The sequence below is a fragment of the Lissotriton vulgaris genome, chromosome 2_1 (genome assembly GCF_964263255.1).
Source record: "Lissotriton vulgaris chromosome 2_1, aLisVul1.2, whole genome shotgun sequence".
NCBI lineage: Eukaryota > Metazoa > Chordata > Amphibia > Caudata > Salamandridae > Lissotriton > Lissotriton vulgaris.
The window spans coordinates 1,062,993,446-1,063,018,304 of NC_141687.1; the positions used below are offsets into that span (position 1 = coordinate 1,062,993,446).

The 24,859-nt window shown below is 47.2% G+C and overlaps 1 protein-coding gene across 2 annotated transcripts in view; it reads left to right on the plus strand.

Moving 5' to 3' along the window:
• The window catches only part of KMT2A (lysine methyltransferase 2A), a 1,431,261-nt gene that overhangs the window by 140,383 nt on the left and 1,266,019 nt on the right, over window positions 1-24,859 (plus strand). For both annotated transcript variants that reach the window (XM_086956712.1, XM_086956713.1), the window contains exon 3: window positions 12,619-15,272. In XM_086956712.1, coding sequence (XP_086812838.1) covers window positions 12,619-15,272 — 2,654 coding nt within the window. The remainder of the gene's footprint in view (window positions 1-12,618; window positions 15,273-24,859) is intronic.

Sequence of the window (24,859 nt, forward strand, 5' to 3'; positions counted from 1 at the left end):
GCGGTCGATCGAAGCTGGCGTTTGGGAGCGTAGAAGTTGAGGCGGCTACGCCTGGTCCTTGGTTGTGTAGGGCTTTGTGAGCGTGGGTGAGGAGACGGAAGATGATTCTCTTGTTGACCGGGAGCCAGTGCAGGTCTCAGGTGTTCGGAGATGTGGCTGCGACGGGGGATGTCCAAGATGAGTCGTGCTGAGGCGTTCTGGATCCGCTGAAGTCTCTTCTGGAGTTTGGCGGTGGTTCCTGCGTAGAGGGAGTTGCCGTAGTCCAGACGGCTGGTGACGAGGGCCTGGGTGACCGTCTTCCTGGTCTCGGTGGGGATCCACCGGAAGATCTTGCGTAGCATGCGCAGGGTGTTGAAGCACGACGAGGAGACGGCGTTGACTTGTCTGGTCATGGAGAGGGAGGAGTCCAGAATGAAGCCTAGGTTGCGTGCGTGGTCTGTTGGTTTGGTTGCTCTGCCTAGGGCGGGGGGCCACCAGGAGTCGTCCCAGGCGGAGGGTGAGGATCCCAGGATGAGGACTTCCGTCTTGTCCGATTTCAGTTTCTGGCGACTGTTCTTCATCCATTCGGCTACCTCTTTCATCCCTTCTTGAAGGTTGGCTCTGGCAGTGGCGGGGTCGTTGGTGAGGGAGAGGATCAGCTGGGTGTCGTCGGCGTAGGAGATGATGTTGAGGTTGTGCTGGCGTGCGATGGCTGCGAGGAGGCTCATGTAGACGTTGAAGAGTGTTGGGCTGAGCGAGGAGCCTTGAGGAACGCCGCAGATGACTTCGGTGGCCTCCGATCTGAACGGGGGGAGGCGGACTCTCTGTGTCCTTCCGGTGAGGAAGGAGATGATCCACTCCAGTGCCTTTTCCTTGATTCCGACATTGCTGAGGCGCTGTACTAGGGTACGGAAGCCAGACTGCGAGAGGTCTAAGGATCTGTTCGTCTCGAGGTAGGCGGCCAGCTGCTTGTTGACGGTCTTCTCAATGACTTTTGCAGGGAACGGGAGTAGCGAGATGGGGCGGTAGTGGTTGGCTGATGGCTTCTTTAGTAGAGCGCTGAGTTCGGCGTGCTTCCAGCTGTCCGGGAAGGTAGCGGTGTCGAAGGAGGTGTTGATGATGTTCCGCAGGTGGGGTGCGATGACCGCATCGGCCTTGTTGAAGACGTGGTGATGGCATGGGTCGGTCGGAGATCCGGAGTGGATGGAGTTCATTGTGAGGACGGTGTCTTCGGTGCTGATCTGGGTCCAGGCGCGGAGGGTGGTGGTGGGGGGCGCTGGTTCGGTCGTGGCGTGCGTTGGTTGGGTGCTGAAGCTGTTGTGCATGTCCGCGATCTTGTTGTGGAAGTAGGAGGCGAGGGAGTTGCAGAGGTCTTGCGAGGGGGTGATGTCGTTGTTTCCGGCGTTGGGGTTGGAGAGCTCTGTTGAAGAGTTCCTTGCTGTTGTGTGCGTTGATGTCGAGTCGTTCCTTGAATGCGGTTTTCTTGGTTGCGCGGATGAGTTGGTGGTGTTTTTGGGTGGCGAGCTTGAGGGCAGTCATATTGTCCGGTGTTGGGTCTCTGCGCCAGGTTCTCTCGAGGGCTCAGCAGTTCTTTTTGGAGCTCTTGAGTTCTTCGGTGAACCATGGGGCTTTCTTGCTGCCGGGTCTGCTAAGCGGGGCCCTCAGGGGGGCGAGGTTGTCAGCGCAGTCGATGATCCACTTTGTGAGGTTGGTGGCCGCTTGGCTGGGGTTTATTGCGCTGGTGGGTGGGTTCTTGCTCAGGGAAGTCGCGAGCTGGTCGGCTGTGATCTTGTTCCAGCTTCTGCGTGCAGCCTGTTGTTGGTGGTGGTGGATCGTGGTCCTTCTGAAGCTGAAGTGGACGCAGCTGTGGTCCGTCCAGTGGAGTCCGGTGGCGTGGCTGAAGGCGATGTCCTTGCTGGATGAGAAGACTGGGTCGAGTGTGTGTCCGGCGTAGTGGGTGGGGGTGGTCACCAGCTGCTTGAGTCCGAGGTTAGCGAGGTTGTCCAGCAGGGTGGTGGTGTTGCGGTCGTTGTTGTTCTCCAGGTGGAAGTTGAGGTCCCCGAGGAGGATGTAGTCAGCGGAGGGGAGGGCCTGCGGGCTGATGAAGTCGGCGATGTCTTCGCTGAATTGTGTGCGTGGTCCCGGGGGTCTGTAGATGAGGGTGCCTCTGAGGGTGGTCTTGGGGTTGATGTGGACCTGGAAGTGCGGTTGTCAGGGTGTCGTCGGCGTTGGTCGTGATGCGGATGGTGTTCCTGTGGATGATGGCGATGCCTCCTCCGGTCTGGTTGATGCGGTCCCTTCGGATGATCTTGTAGCCGTCTGGGATGGCGATGGCGGGCGCTGAAGAGGCGTTCATCCAGGTTTCCGTGAGGAAGGCGACGTCTGGTGAAGTGGAGTCGAGCAGGTTCCAGAGCTCGACGGCGTTTCTGTGGACGGAGCGGGTGTTGAGCAGGATGCACTTCAGGTGGCTGCTGTTGTTGCTCGTCTTGGTCTTGGTGGGTGTGGGTGTAGTGCAGGTCCGGATGCAGGTGAACTCGCATGAGCGGCAGCTGAAGGGTCCGTGGGTGCATCTCGGGGTGGCTTGGTGGCATTCCGGGAGTTGGCCGGTGTTGAGTGCGTTGAGGGTGGTGGCGTCGTACGTCCGGCGGGTGGGCTGGGGTCTGCGAGGGCCAGGGGTTCTGGCACTGGGCGCGGTCCAGGCGCGGACGGGCGCAGACTGGCTTACCTTTGGCGCGCCTTCGGCGCACAATCGGCGCTCCCGCTGCGCATGACCGCTGTGCGTTCGCACGGTCGCCATATATGGCGAAGTGTGAGGGAGGGCGGAGCAGCTGGGAGGCGGGAGCGGGGAGGGTACAGAAAGAAAGGGGGCGTGGCAAATCAACGGAGGCGGGAAGCGGGGAGCGGGGCGGGAGGAAACCGGGGCAGCAGAGGGGAGCAAGTACAGGGGGACAGGCGATGAGTAAGTACAATAACAACAAATACAATAACAGTTACAACAAAGGGGCACACAGCAGGAGAAACACACATGTACTAGCATACTATTGAAAGCTACAGTATTCATGGGGCTTCTTTTCTTCCTCTTTGGTTTTCCCACATTTCTTCTCTTGGACCATCTATTCCATCTCTCCTGTCCTCCCTCCATGTGTTCAACAAATAAGCAATGCAATTTCACAATGTCTCTGCCCTTGCACCCTCAAAATGAGCCATCCTACCATTGCACTTCACAAGTTGACACTATTTTACACCCTTGCAAAGAACTAATACTTGAACACTCTTCCAACCTTAACAGCTCATAATCTAAACGCATCTTTAACACGTCAATAGAGTTAGCACTCTGATGCACCAGACTGAACATGAGCCGCTTTAACTACACCATAGCACTCCTGCATTCCGCTGAAGCAGCGCATCTATGCTGGCCCAAAGAATCGAAGCTCTGAACTGCCTTCCACTTCACACCACTGACATGGATGTACAAGCTGTCCTCACAGATACCAGCAACCTTCTGTTAGAAGTGTTACCACCTCAGACCTGTACAAGAACCACAGGGCCCCCTAGCTGTTCACCACGACAATGAAGTGCTTATTTGAATGAAAACCATAAAGCCCATTCCCACTTTCTATTTTGTCCTTCTCACAGTCCTCAGGGTGCATAACCAACAAGCACTTGCTAACATTGTAGCATTGTGTGCCTGTCTACCTGACCATCCTCCATTCAAGAGATGAAGAGACGCTCTACCAACAGGAAAATGTGTCTCTGTGTGAAAAGGTGAGCCTAGGATCTAGCTGGTCCACTCTGCATGGGATGAGACATGCATTTCTCCAGAAGAAACACTATACACATCAATATCTGCATTTCACAGTCAAAGCCTTTGCTCATTGCAGTTCCGATCTAGGTATCCTGGGGCGAAACAGGCAGTTAACAGGCAGTATTATGTGCACTGATTTCTAGCTACTGCCCTAGTCAAACAAAGAACCTATAAAGGATTAACAAAGAGGTCCGACAGGAAGAACAGGGTGTGGGTCTTGAGCACTGAAAGGACAGTCCATGTCCCACTATGCAAATGTGCCTGCCAAGCCATCTGCCCCTAAATATTCATTTCTGCCTCTGTCCCCCCACAAGTCTGCAGGGTCAGATTGTCTTTCACCCTTTCACTGCCTCTTCTGCCGAAGTCCTAAAGATATCTCTAAAGAATACAAATGAGAGGTCCATCTGTGGACTTAAAAGATGGAGGGAGGTCAGTTTCTTGGCTCCCTGTAGCCCATCTAATTTGTCTCGAACAGAGCAACAAGACTTCAAAACTCTTGTTTTGATTACTCTAAATGTCGCTGCTTCCCCTGCTATCTGACTTTATTCGCCCTCTTCTAAATCTTCTAACTTCTGCTGCCTTTCATGGCAGACATCATTGTGGGGTAATCCACTATGAAGACTCCTTCCCAATCTTGCCTTCGTGTTCCTTCACCCTCTCCCAGAACCTGTTGCATCTGTCCCTCTCCCCTCTGAACGCCAAGGGAAAACGGAGCGGCATGAAGCACTATAGAATATACTGCCCCGTGGCACTACATCAGTGTTACAAGCGGACACAGAACAGCGTGATCAACTAAGCTCTCCCCACATGTCAAAAGAATACAAAAACTAACCGATCGGCGGAAGCACCCTTCAACCCCATCACCTCCCATTCCCAACGAGCTACCACGAAGCACAACTAGCCATTATAAAAACTGAGAAATGCATGGCCCCGATCATACCATGTTTATATCTTTTTACAATTTCCTGCATGCGTTGCCTTTGATCAAAGCACCCTTTCAAAGTGAAGTCAGCCATGATATTTTATGGTTTGCAGGTGAGACCTTGGTGCCGGACTAGCAGCAGATCAAGCATAAAAGAACATTCCAAGGCAATACTTTATTTGCAAGCATGCAAATAAGCCCGCATAACTTAAGTTTCCCAGACACTATTCCTATAAGGCGCCTAGTTAGATGCGTACAAGGACCACCACAAAAAAGCAAGGCGTTAAGTTCTATCTACCCACGATCACCTCACTAGTAAAGTGCGTGGGCTCCTCTATATGTGCGATCTGAGTTGGCTGGAGGGACATGACCGGTCTTGTTTTAAGGCTCGAAGCTTGTGGCAGAGAATCCATACTTGTCTGTTTTTACTTACCGCCTCTTCCACAGTCTGGGAGATAGCCTCCGATTATGACAGCCCGAGTGTAGTTGGCTTTTTAGCTTAACAGAGATGAGCCTTAGGGTTTCTGGCGAGCTAGCATATGGTCGATAGAGAGGAATTTTGTTCCGACTCCGGGGATCAGCCCTCTATAAGGAGTGGGCCTAGCACCCCCACCTCGCCATTCTTATCCCTGCCGTCACTCCTCGCAGTACCCCGCTACTGTTTGACTGGTGTCAGGTGCAGTTAACCCAGCTGGCTGGGGGTGGTGGGGGTGTCCGCGACTACTTCGCCTCATCCTGTGGCCTGTTTATGACATAGGGGCACTCCCATGAATCAGGAAGTGTATCCTTGGTGGGATGCACAAGTTAACAGTGGCATTTACATATCTATCCTCCTTAGCACTTGTTTACGAGATATGGGTTGCTGTGTTTTAGGTTCGGAACGAGCAGGATTAGAAGAGGTTGTCTACCACTTAAGGAACAGCACTAAGGCCCATAGGCCTCCGGTGGCATTTACCTGCTACCACCTCTAAGGCTTGGGGGAGGGGAAGAGGGGGTTAATTGCGGAGGTGGGCGTCTTTTTTAATGAAAGGATTTACATCCCCCTCGTCCGACCTCACTTGTGCAGGCTTGTGAGTGGAGGATGAGAGGGGGATGAGGGAGCCCCCCCAATGGTGGCTAGCTCGGCCCTGAATATTTACATATCTATAGTAACCCGGCCTGACACCCAACCTGTCTCTTGGGCCAGAAGGGGGGAGGGAGAGGGGGCGGAGGGGAGGGGGAGTGAGGGGCTGGATATAAGATGGGGCCTCCTACATGGGACTGGGGAGCTCTAAGCTCTTACCTGCAGCCTCCTCTCCGGGCCCCTCTCACCGCTCTGAGCCGCGGCAGCCTGTACGGCTTTTAATACCCGTTGGACGAACCATCAGAGCAGGGGAGCGCAGCCCTTTTTGAGAGCTGTTGGGTGGATTTCTCTGCTCTCCCCTGCGGCTCCTACCTCGGCGCCCTCATTCTGCACCGGCAAGGCTGTGCAAAGGGCCAAACCTTTCTCCCAGAAACCCTCTGAATCGCCACCCGCACACACTGGATGGTTCGACCGGAGACTGGAGCTACCAAGGGATGTCCAGGGGCTTTGGCAGGCCTCACGTGTACCTCCGCCCCCCAGTGCTCTTCTTGCCCGCCGATGTCTGGAGCCCCCGAGTCCGGGATCAGGAAGCCCTACGCCGCAACCAATGCTTGAGAGGAGATCGCGCGCAATGCCGCCACCGGGCCCTGGCAGCAACAGCTAGGCCCACACCGAAGTCTGAGCACAGGCCCAGGCTAGGCCGCGGATGGTCCGCTTGGGGGGGGGGAGGGGCATAGCCTCCCAGCGGTTCCCGCCGAGCCGCGGACCGATGCCGCTTTCCACAGGTTAGCTGCACAGGGGGGGGGTCTCACAGTCACTGACTGTCGCTTCAGGGGGTCCCACAGTTACTGCCCTTTGCTTCAAGGCCCAGGTGAGGTCCCGCCGCGCCCGCCGAGCCACGGGCCGAAACGCAGTCTGGCAGACCGCAGCCACGCCCGTCCTCCAACGGACTCCGTGTAATGGCGCCTGAGCCTCGTTACTGCTTCCGCCACCGCTATGGCTTCTCATCAGCGTCAAGCCCCCCGTTTGCAGTCCTCAGCCCAATGCCTGCCGCCACCGCACTTCAGCTCCGTCACCAGGCACTCTGAGCTCAAGACGTAGCACTCCCCTGTTACGAGCCTCCGTACACGCGGCCGGCCAGCTCTGGGCTCTGAGGCCGCACCTCAGCAGAATGGCGATCACCCTCAATCCGATGCAATAGAAGGGCACCGTTAGAAGCAGGGCATCTAGGGGACTCCCGGGCGCACCTTTAGCCGCTCGGCGGGGCACCAGGTAGGGCAAAAAACAAAGCTATTAAGCAGGCGGCGCTGGAGGGACTGTAATGCACATCCTACTCCGCCGCCATCTTGGCCACGCCCCCCTCATATTTATTTTTAATAAGGGATCTTGTGTTGAGAAGCATACTCAAGACCTCCCTCCCTAAAAATTGCCTCTCCGTTTTCCCTACAAGGGCTTCAGGGGATCTACTGAGATCCTGCTGCTTTATATAGGTCTCCTTAAGGTCAATGTTGCAAGCTTGACATTTGTAGCATTCCAAATTGGGGGATAGAGTATGGGGACGACAGAGACAACTCACCAGCTTTCTGAATTGCCTGCAGTTCTTTACTTGAATATTTGATCAATTGAGCGTGGGTCCAGGCGCGGACGGGCGCAGATGACCTTGCCTTTGGCGGACCTGCTTCACGTCCTGGTTTCCATTCTAACTTATCACCTAATTGCCCGGAAATTCTCCCAGCAGCACAAAAAGCTGGACCGTTAACTACTGAATATGGCGGCCAGCTAGTGGAGAAAAACGAAACACCACCACACACACACTCCGCACAAACTGGACAAACACCCGCGGCGAACCAGAGTCACGAGGCACTACAGAAGGTAAGGTTGGGTATTTAGAAAAATAGAGTAGCAGAAGCCTGTGTTTAAAAAGGGGATTGCGCTTAAAACACTAAAACGGCTAAATACTTTCAAACCATAGGCCTACCACATAATGACCTGAGAGTCAATAGTGTAAAAGCAGCAGCGTCTACAAACAGTATATATGAATAGCACAAAAGAAGCGCCTTACTAAATCTTATGTCTCTCAGAGAATTCAGAATTTCGCTGAAAACTTAGATGGACCAAACACTAACAAAGACCCAGAAAAACTAGAGCCACTAATGAATCACAGGAGGAGGAGATATGAGATCTTCGAGTAAGAGGACCCAGAGTCCCAGCACATGTTCCAGGATACAGAGGGGTTGGAACACCTAAAAACTCCATGGGAGGACCTAGAGGCTGAGGAGGGGAGATACACTTATTCGTCGAGACCTTTGCCTCCTGGACGACAACGCCATGTACAACCAGATAATAAAGAAGGCTGCACATAAGTATGGTGTAGAACTTGGGGAAGAAAAATCTCAGTCATGTTTTCTATTCGAGACATTACTACCATCCCAAAGTAGGAGTCCGTACCTACCCATGCTACTAGCATAATGGCCCAGGGAAGATGGGCCTTCAAGGAACCTGCAACATGCAGGTCAGTAACACGAAGGGCTGAAAAGAAATATAAAAACTCTTCAGAGGACCCTTCTTATATTTGAGGGACAGTACCATGAGACTCTATTATTGCTGCCACAGCAAGAAAGAGAAAGAGGGAAATGACCCCACTGCCCCCGGAGCAACTCCAGTTAAAGTTAAAAGATGGATATTGTGGGGTGAAAGTTTGGGAGGGGATCTGCTACTCGATGGCACAGTCAATTCGATTGCCCTGCTCAACAGGTATGCAGCACTGGGAGGAGATGGCAGAGCTGATGAAACAGAGTAATGCAAGAGAAGTTTAGTGTCCCTTGCAGAGAAAGGGAAAAAATTGCCAACGCATGCTTCAAATCTGCACTAGATGATGCAGATACAGCAAATAGACAGGTAATGGTAAGGACCACCCTTAGAAGACACGCCTGGCTAAGGGTGTCGGGCTTCAAACATAAATTCTAAGCAAACCCCATTAACCCCACATTCAGCGGAGAACAACTCTTTGACAGTACAGTTGATGAAACCCTGCAGCAGCTTGAAAAAAACAATGATGCAGCCAAATCGATGGTAACCCTGCACTTTAGGGACATCTAAGGAAAGGAACCACACCTTCAAGACCACCAGTAGGTAGAGCGAACTTCGGCGTGGCTCCTGAGCACAGAGAATTTCTTGATGTAAGACTCTGTGGAATGTAGAGACATTCTCAAGCTCAGAGTACAAACAAAACGTACAAGCTGAAGTGGAAGAGGTTTTGCCACTGGTGCCATGACTCGTCGTTTCACCCATTCTCTTCCTCGGCTCAGTAACTCCTTCCTTACATTCTTTCTTTGGCGAAAGCAGGTCTGGCTCGTTCATCCATTAAAGTTCATCTCACAGCCATTTCTCGATTTAGGAGAACATCCTCCGGCCCTTCGCTCTGGCCAGCAAGGATTGTTAAGCAGTTTATAAAAGGGCTTTTTCGAGCCTTCCCTCTAGTAAAGCCTCCTCCACCACTATGGCACCTAAATGTAGCCTGTCCCAGCTCATGAAGCATCCATTCAAACCTATACATAAATCAGGCTTGAAATTCCTCCCTTGGAAGGTGGCTTTTCTTCTAGCCTTGACTTCAGCTAGGAGGGTCAGCGAGTTACAGGCACTAACCATTCAGGAGCCCTTTCTTCAGTTCGACAATGAAACAGTTATACTCCATACCAACCCCAAGTTCATCCCAAAAGTACCTTTGGACTTTCATTTAAATGTAACAGTGCAACGTCTTTTTTTCCCTCAGCCTACGACTCCGGCTGAAAGGCCTCTTCACTCATTGGATATTCAACGTTGCCTGAAGTTCTATCTTCAGAGAACTAAGGATTTTAATAAATCACCTCACCTTTGTGGCTTATAGTGCTCCTCGTAAAGGATTTCCCCTTTCCAAACAGGGGATTACACGTTGGATTTCAAGCGTTATCAAATATTGTCATCAAGCTGCAGGGAAGCCGCTTGAGGGGAAAGTCCGTACTCAATCCACGAGGGCAATCTCTTCTTCTAAGGCCCTCTTTGCGGGAGTGCCTATCATGGACATCTGCAGGGCAGCAACCTGGAAGAGCACTCATAGCTTCACAAGACATTATTGCTTGGATTCTTCAATGCGCCGCGTCGCTGCTGTAGGTCAAGCAGTCCTGAGGAACCTCTTCCAATAAGCGGTGAGCTTTCCCTCTCATCTCTCCTTCCATTTTTCTTTATACTTTCTTTGCACGTTCTTTGTTGAATTTTAAAATGAGTGTTTAATTCTGAACGCATTCAGATGTTGTTTACTCAGATTTTTGAGATTATCATCTTTCTCTCTGCAAATAAAAAATAAATAGTTGGTAAAGTGTTAACTGATATTTACTTGATGTTTATTGTTTACTTTAATCGTATTGATGCATTGTTGTTTTAAGTTGAGTTTGATACACGCAAAGAAATGTGCTCAAGACTGCTAGCTACTCTGATTCAAGCATGGGAATCTATGAAAGTTCCAATACTGGAGTAAGAAAACAAGTTACTTACCTTTAACTTTAGTTCTCCGGTATTGGAAACTTTCATAGATGTACATGTGACCCACCCTCTTCCCCTGGGAAAGCTCGACCTTCTGCATTTTATGGTTATACTGTGGCACTAAGTTTACAAAAATCTGAGGGTCTGAGGTTCTCTCAGGAAGGTTCTACCAGGTGAGGCTAATCTGATTGGTTGTTGATTTTATTTGGTCTCTTTTACAAAAAGAGGTGGATATGTTACAAAACTAAAATGGGCCTTGGCCTAGTTTCTGATGTGTAGTGGTTTGTACTACTATTTTTGTATATACCCAGGACTCCAATCTCGACGATGGGGAATGATTCAAGCATGTGAATCTATGAAAGTTTCCAATACTGGAGAACTAAAGTTACAGGTAAGTAACATGCTTTCTTCACAAAAGCTTCTAGTGGTCTGTAGTCACAAAGGGATATACAGGACTGGGGCAATAGCAATGTTGTGTGCCTCTAACCAGTCTAATAAATCTTGAAGATGAAAGCCTCACCCACCCTGAGGTGGCATGCTTTATCACAGCCCCCCTCCGCACATTGCTTTACGGAGACAGTGGTTTGGGCTACAGCCCTCCGTGAAACAGTAGGGATTCCTTGGAAGATGGTGAAATCAGGAAAAGAGCCTATGAAGACATAGGTGTGTGGATATAGATCGCAGAGGATAAGGAAAATCAACTATTTGGGTGAGGCCTATTCAACATATATGTTCGGTGTACACCAAGCAGTGCTTCTAATTCAGGATATATTTGACACACACTAGATGGTGCTGGGCATATTAGAAGTACAACAGGTATTGATGCTTGTTAAGGGTACAATATAAGCACTTTAGATGACTCCACTAGTTCTGGATGTAGTAGGATGGTAGGACTGTTATTTTAGAATATAGTAGAAGCACAGCAGACATTACTGTGATATGTTGGGTTATCTTTCTTGGTGTGCACAATACTGGCTATGTCAGCAGTGGCAGTGAGCTACACATTGATTCACAAAGAAGGGAAGGAGGAGGTTTAGCGCCCTGCAAGAGTTGGCTCCCCTACTTCATATATCAAAAAACAAATATGGACCCTTGGGTCTAAAGTAGAGCAGTGCTAGTCTAGCTGGAAAAACACACCTACCTTGGAGAGGTAGGTAGCATGTTTTATCATTTGGGAACCTCATTGTATCATGATTAAACCCGCTTGTGTGTCGCAGAGTGCTCTCTGTTACACTTTTTGATCCTAGCCTAGGTCGCCCTAATAAACGCCTTGCAGAAAAACCCTGTAGTTAGTTTTTAATCAATTTTTTCACTCGCTCTGCTGCACTTACTACCCCAGGCTCCACAGTTGGCTATTTAGCATATACCTCTTAGTACAAAAAACATCCCTGAGCTCCTCCCTCTCAATGAGGGTGTTGTAGCCTGTATCAGGACTAGGTATCATGATATGAGGAGGTTCCTCCATTATGAAGCATGCCACATTTGGTGGATGAGGGAGACCGTCATAAAGAAGGAACTCTTCTAGGTAGGTGTGCTTTTCCAGCTAGGCTAACACTGCATTTTAGACACAAGGGTTCTTTTTTGTGTTTTGATGACCAAGCTACAAATACCATATTTTGATTCCGACTGCCATAAGATTAGAGCTAAACCTCTATATAAATAGTTTTAGTTTGCATTATAGTCCACAGAATGGTTTTCCGTCCCACTGGTGGATGTAGGATTAAAGCCACAAAAAAAGGTCTACCTATTAACCCTACTCTATAAGAGTTTGGAATTAGTCTTGGCTGTGACCTACATTGCTGGAGCTCGTAGTAGAGCCTAAGATCCGGAGTTGATGTTATTGATGGTATTCGAGATCAGCAGACCTCACTTACGCATGTCGTTAAAGCTTGGTTGTTAGTTTTAAATCTTGTTCGTTCCAGCAGCCCATGTACCCTAAACGTTAGCCTTATTGTTAGAGATGCAGTTAGGTTCCTGGATTCATGGCTTTTATCTCATTTTTTTAGAGCTTGGTTTAGAACCCCAGGTGTCCTAGTTGTTGTTTTTATGGTTTGACCTGAGTTCCAATTAAAGGCACAATATCCCAGTAGTTGAAACTATGGTTACAGTGAAGGATTCCTGACTGGTTAGAGCTGGGTTTTCACTTGAGTGCATGTACTCAACATTTCAGTTAGTCCGAGAGGGGAAACTCAAGCAGGGTACTCGCAAGAGGGCCCCATTTGTTCTTAGTATTGCCATACATTTTTCAGTTCTGTGCACTGTTATGAGAGAACCCATTAAAAATGGTCATCTGGTTAATGGCTTCTTTTTTTTTTTTTATTCTTCTTGCAGTTCCGTCCAGTCCACGTAAGCCCCGTGGGAGACCGCGAGCCTGCGCAGTTCAGAGTTCCGCTGTCCACTCCAAATCTCCTGTCACGTTCCCACCTCCGAGCAAAACGGAAACCAAATCTGTGGAGAGAGCGAAGAAAACTGAAACAAAACTTGGAGAAAAACGACGTGGGCGACCGCCAATCCTGCATAATGTCAAATTTAAATTGGCCCAAAAGAAGGAGCTGCCTGGGCTCATGAAGAAAGATAGGGAGAACTTTAAAAAAATTAAGCACATTCCTTCCACTGCATTTCAGCATGCTGCCAAAATCAGGAAGCTACGTACTGGGAAATTGTCACCCCTGAAGTCCAAATTCAAGACTAATAAGCTTCATATTGGAAGGAAAGGGATAGTCCCCATTGTTCGCCGCCGGGGGCGACCGCCGTCTTCCACGCGATTGAGAGATGCCCCCGCCGAGCAGGCTGTTAGCCCTCTGGAGAAAACCCAACGGGCTCGCAAAGAGAAGGAGATGACATTGTCCCTTGTTAGGGAGTCAAAAGGGGCATTCAGACAGAGTCCACGTCGGGTAAAACCAGTCAGGGTTATCCCCTCCACTAAAAGAACAGATGCCACCATAGCAAAACAGCTCCTGCAACGGGCAAAGAAGGGAGCCCAAAAGAAAATAGAGAAGGAAGCAGCAAAGCTACAAGGTCGGAAGGGGAGGACACAGCTCAAGCACATCCGTCAGTTTATCATGCCTGTGGTTAGTGCCATCTCCTCCCGTATTATCAAGACTCCCAAGAGGTTCATTGAAGATGAGGACTATGATCCGCCAGTAAAAATATCACGACTTGAGTCGACGCCGAACAGCCGTTTCAGCACTGCCTCCTGTGGCTCTAGCGAAAAGTCCAGTGCACTGTCCCAGCATTCCTCTCAAATGTCCTCTGATGAATCTAGGTCCAGCAGCCCGAGTGTTGATACATCAACGGATTCTCAGGCGTCAGAAGAGATGCAGGCTCTCTCAGATGAGCGAACCCAAACTCCTGACATGCACTTGCCCATGCCCTGCCCACCATCTCCAGAAACTGAGAGTCGGGACCGCAGAAGCAGAAGGCTTGCCATTTCTGAGAGATCTTTTGGTTTGCGCACAGCTAAAAGGGTGGCATCTGTACAGGCTGTTTCACAGAAGCAAGCTTCAACATCTCCTCCTCCACCCTTACTGACTCCTACCCCTGGTCTTCATCACCCTTCCAGTCTCTCGGAACACACTCCTTGGCTAATGCCTCCAACGATGCCACTAACCTCTTCCTTCCTGTCTTCGACTCTGCCCATCCACGAGAAGCGTAGATCCATTCTACGGGAACCTACATTCAAATGGACGTCATTGAAGCGCTCTCGATCGGATTTGCAGTGTTTCTCCTCTGCAAAGTATGCCAAAGAAGGACTTATTCGCAAACCAATATTTGATAATTTCAGGCCCCCACCACTGACCGCAGAGGATGTTGGCTTGACCTCAGCCTCTGGTTTCTCCCCGCATGGTGCAGCTGGGCACGGGCGTTTATTTTCTGCTCTCCATGGTGGACAGAGATATGATGTGCACAAAAGAAGTCCCCTGCTCCGAGCACCAAGGTTCACTCCAAGTGAAGCCCACTCCAGAATTTTTGAATCTGTAACCCTTCCTTCTGCTGTTGGTCGCTCAGGTGGATCTGCTTCAGGGCTTTCTTCAAGGAGAAGGAACAGGAGGGTCTTCAGTCCAATAAGGTCCGAGCCCAGATCTCCTTCACACTCTATGCGGACAAGAAGCAGAAGGTTTAGTAATTCTGAGCTGTCTTCTCTCGCCCCTCAGTCTCCTATCACTTCTTCATTAACTAGCATTTCCGTTAGCTCTCTGACCACCAGTGCCTTAAACTCTACTTTCACATTTTCTTCCTCTCCCCTTTTGCCATCTGGGGAACCTACTGAAAAGAGTCCACGACTGAGAAAACAGACTAGCGCTCCGGTTGAACACTTCTCCAAAAGCTCTGCTCCGCTTTTCCCTTGGTTCCCGTCTGGTCCCCAGACTGAGCGTGGGAGGCACAGGCAGAGTCTACCAGTAGAGCCCTCCAAGGAAAAAGAGGCGGCTAAGGGCTTAGAGAAAAAGAGCAGGGAAAAAGAGCGCTCAAAGGAAAAGGAGAACAAGCGTGAGTCCTGCAAAGAAAAGCAAAAGAAGGGCTCAGAAGGGCAGGGTAACACTGGTCACCTTTCCATCAACAGAGTGTCCAAAGAAAGGCTTTGCACCTATGATGGCCAAGTGTTTTCCTCCATCAAAAAGGCAGCAGGCAGAAAGAAGGCAACAGCTGCAGACATGGTGACTGAGGACATGTCCCCAGCAACAACCATCAGTGATGGAGCTGGCACTAAAAGCAAATTTCCCAAGAAAGGCCGAAGTTCGTTAGACAAAAATCCAGAAGAACACACTCCGGCACCCCCTGTCATAGAGAACACTCCCTGCCTCTCCAGTCCCACCTCATATACTGTTGGGAACGTCAAGCCTTCCATAAATTCCATGTTGGCTCAAGTAGATAAGCTTCCTTTGACGGATAAGCGAGTGGCCAGCCTTTTGAAGAAGGCCAAAGCGCAGCTGTGTAAGATCGAGAAGAGCAAGTCTTTGAGGTATCCTGAACAGCCCAAAGCTCAGGTATTTTATCAGCCATGTACTGAATCCCTGTGCACCTTCTCATCTCTTTCTCTTGCTAAGATGCAGCATATTGCTCAACTGTTACTTGCCCATTATATATGATATGGTGTAGCAACTGTTACTTGCCCATTATATATTGGGTAGAGTAACACCTGCTGTACATTGCAGTCACTGAGGAGTTCTGGGACCATATAGATTAACAAGGCCGAAGGTCAAGTTAATTTATAAAGTTATGGAACTCTGAGATGACTTGCAATAGTCTTAAAATGTTAGGCAATGGGTATTGTTTTCCTCTGAAAGAAAGTAAAAATGAAAAACCAGTTTCTGCTGCTTTGATCTGCCTTTCACCTTGTGTGCTGGTTTTGGCAGTAGGCATTATGACGCCACAACTCCACTGTAATAACTTATTGCAGTTGAGCAACTACTTAATTTCTTTATTACTAGTGACATCACAAGTAGCCTGTAATAAGGAAGTTTGAGACAGGCTTTTATGCAGGGAATGATATGCTTCCATGTATTATAAAAGCTAATGTCTGAATGCTATCATGGTGCGAAACATGCTACTAAGGTGCTCACAAGTGGAACAGTTCAGGGAAGATTAGAGCGCTTTTTCCTCTTCTCTTTCTGTCAGGAGTGAATAGAGATTTGTTATCATGAGTTTGTTGTAATGTAATGTCAGTCCAAGTGGATGAAACAGTTATCTGCTTCACACAATCTTGTGACTTTTGGAGATAAGGTTTCCAAGATGAGAGCATCCTCAACCTTTGACGCTTGGGGCCATCCACCTTCTGTCAGTATTAAGTCTTTGATGGTGATGGTCTTATACACTGGGCTACCGAAAGACAATATGATACTATAGTATAAACTGCAGATTGTACAAGTACCAGTTAAAAATAAAGTTTTTTTTTAATTAAAAAAATGCATGAAAATGAGTCAAGACAGGATTTAAATCCGTTTTATGAGCCTCTTTTACTGTGCACAAATACGACAGTACTTTGTCGCTAAAGTTAGCCATTCTAACATGCTGAAAGAAAAACTTTGAGCTATGTAGACATAAGGTTGTTGTAAAAAGTACAGAAGGACAAAAAGTGCATTGTATGAGTGAGATGCTGACAAAACCTACAGCTGCTGCTTTCATTTGGGCAGTGACCATCCAACTGTATTTAAGGCAGTAGATAGGTCTAAAACTTTTGAGGCCTAGCTTTCTAGAAAGCAATACGTATGCCTCTGGTGAGGTTACCATGTAAAAAAGCGGATGAGCTGTGACTGTTTCTCTTGATTCTTCTTTTTTTGGTTGGGTGGTCCTTGGGAAGAAGAATCTGCCTAACCTCTGAATAAATGTCAAGAGTTTGAAATTTGAGACGGTCTAGGGCCTACCACTCTGCAATGCAATAGGTCTTGTATTTACACAAGTTTAATCTATTGGCATTGTAAATGAAAATGCCTTTTATTTGTTTTAAAAACCAAAACATAAATAAAAGGCATTATTTACAATGCCAATAGCTCAAATTTGCGTAAAACCAAGACCTATTGCATTGCAAATGCTTGTTTTACCTAGCCATGTTGCAGGGTGCAGAACCATATGTGGCCAAAAGAGGTCGCATGGTACCTCTTTTGGCCACATATAGTACTGCGCCCTGCAAATTTGGAGTTATTGGCACTATAAATGCCAGTGCTTTTTGCCTAGTCATGTTATAGGGTGCAGTACCATATGTGGCCAAAAGAGGTACCACAGGCCATTTTTGGACACATGTGGTCCTGCACACTGCATGGTAAATCCACCCTACCCATGATACATTGCATGCAAGACCGTACCACAATTACATTCAAATAGCTATGTCCATATATAAAATTAGTAGCTTTGATATGTGACAAAATAATTATATTAATTCTGGATTAGGTCCTACTCTGTGTGGAGCTGAGGAAGGGAACATTTATAGAAGGTCTCCTATAAATGTGAGATGTGCTAGTGAGTAAAGTAACCACTGCAAAGTTTCTTTGTGGCTAAAGTCTGTGTTCTGTCTAAAGCCCATTAAGATAATAGTGTTCTGTGGGTGTACTTAAAATTTAAGGAGTAATTCACATAGAGCAAAGTTGTACTTAAAACCTAGGGAGTAATGAGACTAGGCAGTACTAAGGAGGTACTACTAAGCCTATTGGCCAATGAAAAGCCACCATATACAAAGGACAGGGACAGGAGCAGATTATAAAAATGGGGCAAAATGTTTGTTTGTTTTAATTTTCAGTGGAATTATTATATTTGCTTTGCACTGTTGCCAATGGTATAAAAAAGCAAAAGTAAAAAACTGTCATTTTCAACCCCAACAGCTCTAACTTTAACAAATTCAAGACCTATTGCATTGTAAATGCAATTGGTCTTGCATTTGTTAGAGTTGTAGTTAGTGGCATTATAAATGTCAATTTATTTTTTATCTAGACATGTTACAGGGTGCCGTAGCATATGTGGCCAAAAGGGGTCCCAGGGGACCTCTTTTGGCCTCTATGGTACTGCACCCTGCAGACGATATAATAAATACACCCTACCCATAATGCATTGCAAGGGAGACAGTGCCACAAGTACATTCAACTAGCTATGTCCATATATAAAATTAGTAGCTTTGAAATGTGACAAAATAATTATTATATTAATTCCGGATTAGGTTCTACTCTGTGTGGAGCTGATGAAAGGAAATTAATGAAGGTCTCATATAAATGTGAGATGTGCTAGTGAGTAAAGTACCCACTGTCAGCCATACAGAGGACATAGCTTGTGTTCTTAAATAAATGAAGCAGAACATTTAGTTTTGTTGTTAATTGCAGTGGAATTTGTATCTTTTTAAAAATATATCTTTATTAATCTTTTATTCAAAACAAACATCACAGATATTGGCATGTTCCACAACGTGGGCATACAATACTGAGTGTTCAAATTCCAGATACAATCGGCCCTAGCCCAAGTACAACAGCATCAAATTCAATCAGTATTCAGGCGTCCCCGGTCCCCCTCCTCCTGTATCGTATGTATGAAGCCTTGCTCATGGACACTGGATCCCTGCTATGGCCCATTCCTCCAGGCTTCTGCACTATGGATCAACCAGCCTACCTCCCTCCCAACCCCCTTCCCCCAACTCAACTCAACTCCACCCCATCCCCCTACCATGTCCGGTGTGTACTCCCTTTTGATGTACCTTGATGAACTGAGCATCTCTGCTACTTCTTTATCCTTTCCAGAATTACTGTGCTACCCTGCCTCTCTCATCTCCTCTGTATTGTCTGGCTCCTGTCTGGAGTGTATACTCCCCCCTGCTATTTCTCTATCTGCTCCGTCTGTTCCCCCGTCCACCAGCTCCGCCACCATTGCTCTCCACCCCTGTACGTCATCTTCCAGTTTCTCATTGTGTCTGGTCTGCTGCTTTCGAATCACGCCTATTACTGCATATCCCGTACCCATTGTGACATGCTGGGTGGACGGCGGCCCATCCATGATATGGCTATCTGCCACTTTTCCAGCACCAGCTTTAAGAGGACAAGTTCCTGACTAAGATTCTTATTTTTAGGTCGAGGCAACAATCCCACCTGGAGATCTCCTGCTATCTCCCACCCTGTTGCACCCCTCAATGCCTCCAGAACTGTCGCCTAATACCCTTGAAGCTCAGGGCATGACCAAGCCATGTGTAAGAACGCAGCCCCTGACTCTCCACAGCGAGGACATTGCCCCGATCGTTCTGGGTAGATCTTGCGAAACATTTTCAGGGTCAAATACGTTTGATGGACATAATTAAATTGTATTGCTTTAAACCTTGTATTTGCACTCTTTTGTTTGACCCCTTAATGGAACTTGACCCAGTTCTTGTCAGTGAAATGCTCCCCTGTCAGTGCCTCCCATTTCGCTTGAATTGGTAACCCCCTTTCACTCGATTCTCCCGGATCGCCCAGTATAAATGCGAAATCAGCCTGCAACCTTTATTCATCATCAGCAGAGTCTATAGTGTCTGGGAGACCAGGTGTTCATCTGGGAATGTGGGCCAAAGGTCCCTCGACACCTGTGCAATTTTTTCATACTGTAGGAATTGACTGGGACCCAACTCAAACATCTCCTGCGCCTGTGCACGTGTGATATTCTTGCATTATCATATAGGTCACCCATGGTTTGGCAAACCCCTTCACGCCATTTTCGCACTGACATGGATGCGACAATCTGACGGAATGGCTGGACCACCCACAGGGGCATGTCCGGCACTTAGGGATCCCTCTTCAGTACTTCCGGACCACAACTGCCCACATTTCCGCCACATGACGCACTATAAATGGGCATGCCAGAGGCACCCCTGCAACCATCATAAGTAATTAGGACAGCTCCCTGTCTCCAAGAGTCCCCGCCAGCAGGGTCTTTTCCCAATTGTTGTCCCCATCTAACCAATGCACTGCGGGTTGGAGTTGTGCGGCAATGTAGTAATGTTCCAGGCATGGGACCTCCAACCCCCCAAGGGGTGTGAGAAAAAATCCTAGGCCATCAAAAGACTTAAGTGAACAATGAATCCAAACCAGTGGTCAAAGGAATAATCGAAAAAATCGCAGTTTATATAAAACGCATATTTTTAATCAGTATATTAAAAATCATATAGTAAATGACCAAAAGGTCAGACCACATGTTAAGAATAAAAATTCATCAATTACACACAATTGTAATAGAAATAAACATATAGCATAAAACTCATATTAAATACAATTCAAATTGCATTCAAAAATCACATTTAATAACTAAGGTATTAAGAAAGCATAAAAACTCGACGCGCGTTTCGGCAGTGAACCGCCTTCTTCAGGAGTCACAGATTAAGTCCTGAAAATACATTTATAAGAGAAAAATATATATGTTAGTATACTATACACACATTTATAATTTTATATCAATACGCCAACAAATATACAGAAAAATAAACTGCAAATGACAAGCAAGGTTAACAGTGTTAAAATCTAGAATCAACATTCCTTAGTACCTAACTGACCGGGACTATTAATTTGTTCACTTAACGCCAAAGATTGACAAACTGATATCTTGCGATTGTACAGTATCTGACTGGAACAGAGAATGGTCATTTAGAGAAAGCCCTGTCATATACAAGAGACTGATGACATCTATATGAGTCAACGTATATATTTTTCAATCAAATATAAGAGATTGCATCTAGACATATATGTTGGTAAAAGTTGTAGGCATATTATATACGAAACATAGAAACTGATAGTACATGTTGAAAAAATGCTGATGTGACATAGTACACAATACATGGTGGTATACTTACAAAGGAGGATACTCTATCCATACAGTAAAATGATGGAAGGTAAAATCTTCAGGTATCTTTAGTGAAAATATTATATCTCTGATGAAATGAATCCTAATAAGGGGAGAGACATACGTAAGTGGGGTAGAGCTAGGACACATGTTCCCAATTTTGAACACAATGGGTCAAAAATCGCTGATCAAGACATGTGGATGGCACTATATATATAAATTGTTAGGATAAAGGACAAGCAGGGGTAAAGGGGGCAAGGGGGAGGAAAAAAGATGAAGAAAAAAGAAAAAAGGGGGGGTTTTGAGGAAAAAAGGTGGAGGGGGGGTTCAGGGTATTGAACCCCGTTAATAAGGAAGGGAGATATACATTTATATGACTGCTCACACGAGGGGAGTGACCCTCTACTACTCCAAAGAACAATCGAGGGGAGGCATCAATAATATAGCCAACCTCATTCATGAATGCGTTATGGAACAACCTAGGTAACAAAAAACAGTCTTCAGTTGCCTTGTATGTGATTATAAGCAGGAGAAAGGGTCTCCTAATGACCTCATCCTAAGAATCTCCATAAGGATGAGGCCACAGTATAAAACGTACTGAATTACTAATTGTTAGCCTGAATGGAAACTATTAGTTAACTGTAATCATATAGTTACCTGATATATGGTAATACTCTATGTTCCGATAATGCTGATAAAATCAAATATATTTATATAGAGCAGCAAAGTGGTTCCTGTTTGATGTATCGCAGCACTCCAATCCCAAGCGGAATCTCACAACTAATAAACAGGGGGAGACAGCGTAGGAATAGAAAAAGAAAAATAGCACAAAAAAGGCGCTGATCAATAGTAGGCGCTAATCAATAATAGGCAAGAGATAGATGTTATTCCATCAGAGGCACAGCTAGACCACATGGTACAAAAACGCTGTATAGATACCTTAATTATTCCGAAGGGAGGTAGCGATGCGTGATGATTAAGGGTATATCTTTAACAGGACGTTGGAAGCAGTATCGCTAATGATTTAAAAAAAAGGAAAAGACAGAGAGATACATGCTTAAATGTCACTGACGGAATCGTAACCCTCGATGAATACAATACATCGATTAAACTGCAGGGTGATAAAGTTTGTATATGTCCCATTTACCTTGTTAATAAAGTGTTGAGATGTAACGGGAAACCTGATGTATATCAATAGGCGAGGATGCCTTGATGCAAAGAAGAAAAACGCCACTGAAATGAGAGCCAGGATAGTGTATTAGCGAAAAAGTTTCTAGCTATTGGTAAAAGACACAATAGTTTGAAAGTGGAACATATCAAGAAGCACCCAACGCGAAGGGACTCTTACCTTCAGTAGGTAAATGATAGATGTACAACAAGATGGTGCTGCTCCGACGTTCGTGGTGTGGGGACCAATCCTCCACGTAAAATGAAGATAAATGCCGGACGACTAGTGTCTGATTTAAAGGGACTAAATGGCGCGAAAACACCACCACTCGTGATGTCAAAAGATAGAAAAGTAGGACTAATGGGGAAGGAAGGTTCCAAAACGCGCCCCAATTCAAAATGGCGCGTAGATATTGTGTGTCTCGATCTAGAAATCACAAACGCGTCCCAATTCAAAATGGCGCGTAGATGTTATTATTCGTGATGTCGATTGAAATAGTACAGGTGTATAAATAATATGGATCTAATAATAATAAATGATATTGAGTAAGACTATCACTAGATATATATAAAAAACGAGTATATTCACAGACTAACGTAGCGGGAATATAACCTTCTAAATTTGCCTGGCGCATCCTGGTTAAGAATGCTGCCTATATTTCGACATACAGCGTGCTCATGATCGCACGGAAGATAAGGACTTCCGTTTTGTCTGAGTTCAGTTTCAGACGGCTATGCTTCATCCACTCGGCTCCTTCTTTCATTCCTTCATGTAGGTTAGTTTTGGCGGTGTTAGGGTCTTTGGTGAGTGATAGGATCAGTTGAGTGTCATCCGCGTAGGAGATGATGTTGAGGTTGTATTGGCGTGCGATGGCCGCGAGGGGGCTCATGTATACGTTGAAGAGGGTGGGGCTGAGTGAGGACCCTTGGGGTACGCCGCAGATGACTTCAGTGGCCTCTGAGTTGAATGGTGGGAGGCAGACTCTCTGGGTTCTTCCGGTGAGGAACGAGGTGATCCATTCCAGTGCTTTTCCTTGTATTCCGATGTTTCTGAGGCGCTGTAGAAGGGTGCTATGGCAGACTGTGTCGAAGGCTGCGGAGAGGTCGAGGAGGATGAGGGCGACTGTGTCTCCATTGTCCAGGAGAGTTCGAATGTCGTCTGTTGCTGCGATGAGGGCGGTCTCCGTGCTGTGTTTGGCTCGGAAGCCGGACTGTGAGGAGTCGAGGGATTTGTTTGTTTCGAGGAAGGCGGCGAGCTGGTTGTTGACAGCTTTCTCGATGACTTTGGCTGGGAATGGAAGGAGCGAGATGGGGTGGTAGTTTTTGAGTTCGGTGGGGTCCGCTGTGGGTTTTTTCAGAAGGGCGCTGAGTTCTGCGTGTTTCCAGCTTTCCGGGAAGGTGGCGGAGTTGAGGGAGCAGTTGATGACGTCTCGGAGGTGTGGTGCTATGATGGAGTCTGCTTTGTTGAAGATGTGGTGAGGGCAGGGGTCTGTGGGGGATCCTGAGTGGATGGAGTTCATCAGGCGGATGGTGTCCTCAGTGGAGATTGGGTTCCAGTCATTAAGGATATTCGAGGGGGGTGAAGGTCCTGCAGAAGGTTGGGTGGGTTGGTCTCCGGGTCGGTTGTCGAAGCTGTTGTGGATGTCTGCGATTTTGTTGTGGAAGAACGAAGCTAGGGAGTCGCAGAGGGCTTGAGAGGGGGTGATGTCGTTGGAGTTGGCTGAGGGGTTGGTAAATTCTTTGACGATGTTGAATAATTCCTTGCTGTTGTGGGCGTTGTTGTCTAGTCGGTTTTGGAATGCAGCTTTCTTGGCAGATCGGATTAGTTGGTGGTGTATGCGGGTGGCGTTCTTGAAGGCTTCCCTGTTGCTGGTGTTTGGGTCTTTTTTCCAGGCCTTCTCGAGGGAGCGACAGAGTTTCTTGGATTTCTTAAGATCATCGTTGAACCAGGATGCGTTTTTGCTGCCTAGTTTGATTTGACGTTTTTTCAGCGGTGCTAGGATGTCGGCGCAGTTGGATAGCCATTGGGTGAGGTTAATGGCTGCTTGGTCGGGGTTTGGGGAGTGGGCAGGGGGGTTTTGGAGAAGCGATGAGGAGATCTGGTCGATGGTGATTTTGTTCCAGTTTCTTCGCATAGTGGGTTGAGGATGGTTGTGAGATGTGGTCTTTTTGTAGATAAAGTGAACGCAGCTGTGGTCCGTCCAATGGAGAGTAGTGGTGTGACTGAAGGAGACATGTTTGCTGGAGGTGAAGATCGGGTCGAGTGTGTGCCCAGCGATGTGGGTGGGCGTAGTGACAAGTTGTTTGAGTCCGAGGTTGGCGAGATTGTCCAGAAGGGAGGCGGCGTTGCTGTCATTGCTCTTTTCTAGGTGAAAGTTGAGGTCTCCCAGCAGAATGTATTCCTCGGAAGGGAGGGCGTGGGGGTGATAAAGTCAGTGATAATGTCGCTGAATTGTGAACGGGGTCCTGGAGGACGGTAGAGGAGTGTGCCTCTGAGAGTGGTTTTGGGGTCGGTGTGGATCTGGAAGTGAAGGTGTTCGGCGCTGGTGAGGTTGACGTCTGAGCTGGTTGAGATGCGGATGGGGTTCTTATGGACGATAGCGATGCCTCCTCCTGTTAGGTCGGTGCGGTCCTTGCGGATGATCTTGTATCCTTCCGGGATGGCTATGGTGATGTCTGGAGCTTTCTCTAAATGACCATTCTCTGTTCCAGTCAGATACTGTACAATCGCAAGATATCAGTTTGTCAATCTTTGACGTTAAGTGAACAAATTAATAGTCCCGGTCAGTTAGGTACTAAGGAATGTCGATTCTAGATTTTAACACTGTTAACCTTGCTTGTTGTCATTTGCAGTTTATTTTTCTGTATATTTGTTGGTGTATTGATATAAAATTATAAATGTGTGTATAGTATTCTAACATATTTATTTTTCTCTTATAAATGTATTTTCAGGACTTAATCTGTGACTCCTGAAGAAGGCGGTTCACGGCCGAAACGCGCGTCGAGTTTTTATGCTTTCTTAATACCTTAGTTATTAAATGTGATTTTTGAATGCAATTTGAATTGTATTTAATATGAGTTTTATGCTATATGTTTATTTCTATTACAATTGTGTGTAATTGATGAA